At 47.1% G+C, this 8,032-nt stretch overlaps 1 protein-coding gene across 1 annotated transcript in view; it reads left to right on the plus strand.

Moving 5' to 3' along the window:
• Positions 1 to 5,978, plus strand: part of LOC149346701 (uncharacterized) — a 28,696-nt gene extending 22,718 nt beyond the window's left edge. The window contains exon 2 of the mRNA XM_089586602.1: positions 3,368 to 5,978. Within this exon, the coding sequence (XP_089442728.1) occupies positions 3,368 to 4,224 (857 nt within the window). The 3' untranslated portion in view covers positions 4,225 to 5,978. The remainder of the gene's footprint in view (positions 1 to 3,367) is intronic.
• Positions 5,979 to 8,032: the final 2,054 nt, after the last annotated feature.

Here is an 8,032-nt window from a genome sequence, read left to right on the forward strand (position 1 = left end):
AAATTTTGAGTAAATCTTGGTAAAACGGGCGAAGAGACTCACAACATGATTATGGAGGCCTGCGGTGACGCTTCCATGGGTTGATCAGGTGTTTTTGAGTGGCACAAGCTTTTCCGAGAAGGTAAGGAAAGAGTGGAGGAAGATGACCGCTTCAGACGCCCTTCGACCAGCAAGACCAACAAAAATGTGTAGCGAGGGAAACATTTACTTAACAGTGATCGTAGAATGGGTATCAAAATGATTGCTGATGACTTCAGCATTCCTCAAACCCAAGTTTTTGGGATCGTGACAGAAAACTTATCCATGAGGAAGGCGTGCGCGATGTTGGTGCCGGGAGTGTTTTCAGAGGAGGAAAAGGCCAACCGGTAGGATCTTCTTCATCATCTGAATGAGGACCCCGATTTTTTGTCCGCCACAACCGAAGCGTGGCCTTGTGGTAGAGCATCCGCCTCGCATTCGGGAGGTGCTGGGTTCGATCCCCAGTGCCGCCGGGTACCCACCGGTTTCTTTAATGGGTACAAGATTTCCCCTGGCCTGGTGCTCGGCTCTTCTAGGGTGAAATGCTTGGGAAAAGGGTCTTAGACCAAACAGTTGCCTTGACGGATGAGTGATAAGTTCCCCCGCCAAGCAACCATAAGTCCGCCTCGTGCGGCATAAGCCCAATTTGTGGCCCTTTTTATATACACGACTCTCTGCCCACAGTGACGGGATTTGAAGGCGCAGGCTCCTTTGCCAAGCAATGTAGCCCTAGTAAGCCGAGCACCAGGCCGGGCCATAGCTTGTACCCATTTTGAGAAAACCGGTGGGTACCCGGCCGGTGGCGGGAGTCGAGGTGTCTAGAGGTGTCTGTGTTACCCTGAGCCATGGAGGCCCTGTGTGCCAGGCAGTTGCCACTCCTGTGAATGTGCTGCCATCTGTGTTCAAGTCACGGAGGAAGGCCTGATAGCCACCATCCTTCCGCGTGCGTGTGGAAAAGTTCAGAAGTTCATTTTATTGCTTTTGCGCCATTTTTAGCTTCAAGAATTGCTCATTTGGAATAAGGAACAAGCGGTGCTTAAATAATCAAACATTATTGTCACAGTCGTGGTAGAATGGCGTAAAAAATTGTTTGGTGGCGGCACCAGCCACCGTTGGAAGCCTCTCTACTGGAGCATGGAGAGGGAGTTCGGTGACATGAGGGAAAGGGAGAGAGACTGGCGGCGAAGGGAGCCGCGTCCGTGTTAATGGACCAAAGCAGTCCCTGCTCGGTGATCTTTCTTTGCACAGACAACATGATCTATTTATTATGCTGTAGAAAATTAATGCTGAAGTGTATTTACTATATAAATTTCATTGATTGCCCATAAACTCTTTTCTCGTCTCTATGGTCTATTGTACGCACTTCCTGGATTCTAATGGGCAAAAGAATTGGCAGAGGCTTAGCTTGGTTAAGCCCGGTAGGTTGCGAAAGCAAACGAGGCCTTGGTTGAAACACCTTATATATACACATCCACACGTAATCTTCTCTCAGAGAGGGGAAGGGAAGGAGAGAGAGAGAGAGCAGCAGCAGCGGCGTGGTTACCCTGGGACCACGCCGACGAGCCGAACTGGTCTCCAGTTTTTCCTCCGCTCGGTGTGACATCACCACTAGCCGGGACCACGCTGACGACTCAAAACCTTGCGTAGTATTGCTTTCGCAATAAAAATGGGAACATCAAACTGCCCGCCGCAGAACAACTGCAGCAGCACAAGCGGCCTGCAGCTTCATCTCCTACCGATATCCTCTACAAGCCGAGCTGCTTCCATGCACACTGTGTCTCTTATCATAGTGACTTAAATGTAGATAATCGCTCTCAATCAGGATCGCACGTTACCTACTGCATGGTGGCACGGCTCAATGACGTGTGCATGCAGTGCACTTCGTTTTCCGACCTGCGAGCTCGCGGTGGCCGCACCGCAGCGGTACTTGATTGCCATTAGTGCATTTATTTTATGCCAAACATAGCATATCCGCTCACTGTCTTTTGCCTCATACTGGCAGTCAAATCTGTTAGGAAAGAGCGAATCAACAAATGTGACAAGTGCTAGATTCTGCCATTCCTCACTATGTTTCGTGGTGAGTTAAGGTGAACAAGAAATTAATACTTTTTGAACGTTCAGGAGGTTCAAATAGTGAAAGTCCAGTGTGAATTGAATAGCGAATTCTGTTCGCAAGCTATTCAAAGTTTAGAACATTCGCACACCTCTACTATACTACTAACCCGATAAATGTATGAGAGACGGGAGAGAGGAAATTCCTATGTAGAGGTAATGTATTTTTCTTTTTCTTTGTTTTTCAGGTTTGAAGCCGTACTTTCTTACATTTTTGACAAGGGGAAAGTTTTCACTGAATCAATCTGTGGATTACCCGTTACCAAGTCATCATTAATGTCCTAGTCTTGCTCCAGCACATCTTGCCATGAAGTATTTCCGCGCCCACAATCGTGATTCATGCAGGTCATGAGCGTATTCCACCAATTGTGACCATTTTGTATTTCATTCACAAAAATGCTTTGTTAACTTGCCCTTTTGTTTATGCTGATCAACCTTGCACATTTTCATTGTTTGTACACGGGGACAATTACTGTGGCACCGTTCTGTGTTGGGAATATTTAAACTGTATCTGAATGCATTCCTGAGGTACAACTACACATTGCCATTGAATAGGAATGTTTTCATTTTTTGCCTGTTCTGAGTTGCTTGCTGTTGCCTGCGTGCTTTACTGTTTTGCGTTTTGTTTTAGAATCATTTGCCAAGGCAGACTTGCATGCATAGCCCGGAGCATATATATTATAATCATTAGGTTAACGTTTAGCTTCCTGAAGAAAATTTCAGCTTGCGTGTGGTTGTGAAAATAAGCTATCGGGAGAGCAGCCGAGTGCCATAAACACTGAGCCACATCGACGGCTTTTTTATCTTGCATGTCAACTGTATCTTGTTGAATGCATTTATCATTCTTTCATTTCCGCAAGATAGCTGGTGACAAGGTGCGTATGTGATTGGCGGAATTGTGTGTACTACAGTGTGAACTTTTCTACCTGAACAGCACCAACTCAAATTGACACAGTGCTTTCGACCTTTGCATCTTCTGCTCGGAGCTTCAAATGTTTTATTGCAGTGGTTGGCCATTTGTGTCTTGTCATGCTGTTGTGAAGTGTATGCCAGCTTCCAAAGAGAGAACCTTTTCTTTCAGGACCTAGTTGTCTTAAAGTTTGGCTAACTGAAGTGTACATCAAGTCCTTAACTAGAGCGCCTTCATACCATTCATAATCTCTTTAAATGCTGGGCGACCTTTTTATGTCTGCATTTTCACATGCCCTGCAGATGTTTACTTTTTTGCCTTGCGCAGACTTGACCACCACTTCTGAACGGCCCAGCTGTCCACCGAAACAAGAACTGTCAGCGGGAGAGATGCCATTGATGTACATTGACATCGGAGAGCGCCCCTTTCTCTGTAGCCACTGCAGCAAGGGCTACTTCAAAAAGGATGACCTGACGAGGCACCTTCGCACCCACACGGGTGAGAAACCATATCAGTGCAGCCACTGCAGCATGGCCTTTACCAGGAAGGATTACCTGACAGACCACCTTCGCATCCACTTGGGCCAGAAGCCATACCAGTGCGACCACTGCAGCAAGAGCTTCCTGAAGAAGGATGACCTGACGAGGCACCTTCGCACCCACACGGGTGAGGAGCCATATCAGTGCAGCCACTGTAGCATGGCCTTTACAAGAAAGGATGACCTGTCAAGGCACCTTTCCATCCACACGGGTGAGAAGCCATACCAATGCAGCCACTGCAGCATGGCCTTTACAAGGAAGGATTACCTGAGAGACCACCTTCGCTTCCACTCGGGCGAGAAGCCATACCAGTGCGACCACTGCAGCAAGGGCTTCCTCAAGAAGGATGATCTGACGAGGCACCTTCGCACCCACACGGGTGAGAAACCATATCAGTGCAGCCACTGCAGCATGGCCTTTACAAGAAAGGATTGCCTGACAGACCACCTTCGCATTCACTCGGGTGAGAAGCCATACCAGTGTGACCACTGCAACATGGCCTTTACAAGGAAGGATTATTTGAGAGACCACCTTCGCATCCACACGGGTGAGAAGCCGTACCAGTGTGACCACTGCAGCAAGAGCTTCCTCAGGAAGGTTGACCTGAAGAGGCATCTTCGCATCCACACGGGCGAGAAGCCATAGCAGTGCAACCACTACAGCCAGGGCTTCCTCAAGAAAGATGACCTGATGAGGCACCTTCGCATCCACAAGGGAGAAAGACCGTACAGCTGCAACCTGTGTCCCATGGCCTTTACACAGCCGGCACCCCTCGATAGCCATGTGCCGTCCCACAAGAGTGCAGGACAATCGTCGTGCGCATGCTGATCACTGAAAAAAGAGGTCGCTCTTCTGGTTGTGGGCATCTGGGCATTCAGATCTTGTTGCATGAGAGCGCAAATGCATACTGCTGGCCAAGAATTGCCAAATTCATGAAGCTTACTTGGCTACGAAAAAACAGCTTTGTTTTTTTAAGCTTGAAACTCATGAAAGTAGGTGATCAGGGAGAGGGAGTTCGGGAAGGGGAAACGGTGCTAGCTTCATCTTTTTTCAGAGATTGTTGCTTCATAAAGAGTCCCTTCATTTCAATGCGTGTTCACAGAGATCACCATCTACTCCAATGCAACTCTGGTGTCTTATTAGAACACTTTATATGGCGTCTTGATCATCGTCTCTGTACTTACTTTCAGACTTATTATTTTTTTTTCTAAATTGTCTCATGTGATTGGTATCAGGTAGACTTGATGCTTGACGTACCCCCAAAGTAAGAGATCCAGGGGGTATACTATGTAGTGATCTCAATTGTGAGGGAGTTGGTCTTCTTGCATTTCTCTTCAGCGATCACCCTCTTCAATTTTTGCATCCTGGGAGCTTCGTGCTAGGAACTGCTGCATACCGTGTCTAAAGTCGTGATTCTTGCCACTCATTTTCTCTTTAAAGAGAAAAGAATCTCTGGCTCAAAATTCTTGAAGGTTCCCGTCTTGAAGCGCTTGCGAGTGGAAGTGCATGGGTCAGCTCTGTCTTTCAAATTGCTCACGGTCTCCGAGCGCTTCTTCAGTCGTGAATCGTTATCAGACTGAAACGTTTTTCCTTCAAATGTAAATGGACTTTGAAATGGGGCAGAGTTACACAACTGAATGCTCTCTTAGCTTGGGCTGTTAAACCCAGCATTTGGCATGCTGGCAAGGCTGTTTTGTAAGACCGCCTTCAAAATTTACTAGCTCAGGGGCACAGCGCCCAGTAAGTTGGACAAATCACTGCATTTTATTCAAAACATTCTGGTTTTCAAACGCAGCACTGCTCAATAAATACGGTATGCCTTGTGGACAAGTTTTGGGTGATGGAAGTTGCCTTGTGGGCCAAGTCGCGACAACCAGGGATACTAGCAAGGGGGGTGACCAGAGTGAAGACACGGGCTTGAAGTGTAGCCACTGTGGCGGGCACTTTTTGATGACGATCAAGCTGGTGATGCATCTCACCATCCACACCGCTGAACGTCCATACCTCTGCAAGTACTGCAGCAGGAGCTTTTCACAAAAGAACCACCCGGTAGGGTACATTCGCACCCGCACGTGTGGGAAGCCGTTCCATTGTTAACCGTGTCCTTTGCAAAGCGATCAACCCTCAAGAAACATGTGCGAGCCCACGGGGGTGAAAATCCATTTCAGTGTGACTTGTGCTTGAAAACTTTTGGGGCCAAGCACATTTTGTTACGGCACAAACTGAAGATGCATGAAAGGGAAACAGCTGTGCCGTGAAGTAAGGTTCTCCTGGCCGAAAATATTGCTAGCCGAGTTCTTGTTTACTGCTACCAAAGTAAAGCTAAATGCTGCCAAATAGCATGTGTGAGTGGTTGCTTTTGCCTCGTCTCTATCAGCCATGTCAGGCCGATAAACGGTACTGGGAATGCAGATATTGGATAAACGGTTGAACGTTTATCCAATATCTGCATTCCCAGTACTCTTTGTTCCATGGTTTCTGAAGTTGTGAAATAATACCAATGCAGATTCCTGTGTTTTGTAACAGCACAGGATCATCTTCTGCAATGTTCTTTCTATTTTTATGCAATACAGCGGTGTGAATAGGGGATAGGAGAAGGACATGCGAATTCCAGCCTCGAGGTAATACAGCTGGCTTTTCTTGGCAGCGTTTAAGAAGGCAGTGTTTAAGAAATAAAAGTATTCAAACAGACCACTGTGCCAGTTTCTGCATTGCCGGTTGTTGAGATCTTTCTCTCTTTTGAATGTGTAGTATGTGGCATATTTCTCTGTTTCAGACTGGTTACCTCAATATTATAACTCTATTACTAGGGTGCTGTAATTTGGCTGACACTGTTTTATACTTTTGCCGGGAGAGCAGTTGTTACCCTGGCTTTTCATTCCTTACCATTTTTTTTTTTTTTCACGAAAGTGTAAAGGCGCCGTGTCGCATAAAAGCCGGTGTCGGCATGACGGAAAAATCCAGACTGGTCGAAAATGTGGCATTTACAAGATACTCCCATACGAGGTGCCAGCCACACCAACGGTGCATCGGAAACTTCTGACCCACGAGTTGCGAGCCACACACCATGCAGGCACTTTGTACGGCTTGCTTAAAGCGGGGCTTTATACATATGCCATGTAGTCTTTCGCAAAATGGTTTGGTTTGGTTTATTGGGGTTTAACGTCCCAAAGTGACTGAGGCTATGAGAGACGCCGTAGTGAAGGGCTCCGGAAATTTCGACCGCCTGGGGTTCTTTAACGTGCACTGACATCGCACAGCACACGAGCCTCTAGAATTTCGCCTTCATCGAAATTCAGCCGCCGCGGTCTTTCGCAAAATGACTCTGATCGTTAAAGAGGAAGCAGAGTCCACTTCTGCATGGGCAAGAGGCCCTCTTGCATCATACTTTTGAGGGCGGAGCATCAGTGGCCCTCCAACATTTTTTGTGTTTAATTGTCGTAGAAGTGAGCCTTGCAAAATTTGCATGAGGTGTTTTTGTGCTCTGAATGAACTAAGTTTTGTATGAAAAATTAAGCTTTGTATGGTGAGCTTCAACTTTATATCTGTTTTGTAGTGAGAGCTACACTACACCAGCTCTTCGAGCCTTCAGCGTGGCACCTTTTCAGCTCCGTGGCGGCGCCGCAGCCTTGAGCCGGTTGGTCACGAGGTGCTGAGCAGCTGCTAATGCCGGTGGTGCGGCGCGCCGGCGAAACCGAGCTGCAACAGCTGTGCGCATGTGCTACAGTGCTCTAGAACCTAGGTTCTAGAGCACTGTACATGTGCTGTGTCAAGTGGGGGGGGGGGAGACCAAAGCCAATTTTTTTTGCGTGACTTTGCGTACTTGTCATGGGTACTTGATTACAGTTGCTGTCATACAAAGTATTGTGCACATTCTCACTGTGGAACTTACTTGGGTGGTTTGTGGTCCGCGTTATAGAACCTGAAAGCTGTGCTGTGCCTTGGCTAAACTGACTGTGTAAATAGCTAAGCTTCACGTCCGTACCTTTACTCTCATGCCCAGGCACACCTCCATGCCCTTCCATAAAAGAATTTCTGGCTCCACTAATTTCAGTGCTCAAAGCTATGGCCCACGAAAGTAGTAATCTGTGCAATGGCATTTTCTCGTGTGTGCTTGCAGTATACACGTTTTGTTTCGAGCACACGACCCTGCCGACATAGCCTAGTAATATTTCCGCACAAAATAGAGCATTTGCTATACGGACTAGTGACAGAAGATCTATAAAATGAGCCCCCATAGAGTTGCCCCTGCATCCCACACACATACTGTATAATAACAGGATGTAACTGCAGTTATGTTCAAAGATGAAAGCACATGTGCACAGGTCATATTTGCAAGCTTTATGGGCGGTATTTTACAGCATGATCAGAGAGAATTGTCTCCAACTGATACCTCTCATGAAGGCCCGAAGTAAAAGTCCAGGACTGGAGCTCTAGAACGTGTAGGTATATA

The sequence above is a fragment of the Amblyomma mixtum genome, chromosome 4 (genome assembly GCF_055824585.1).
Source record: "Amblyomma mixtum isolate Tamu chromosome 4, ASM5582458v1, whole genome shotgun sequence".
NCBI classification, from domain to species: domain Eukaryota; kingdom Metazoa; phylum Arthropoda; class Arachnida; order Ixodida; family Ixodidae; genus Amblyomma; species Amblyomma mixtum.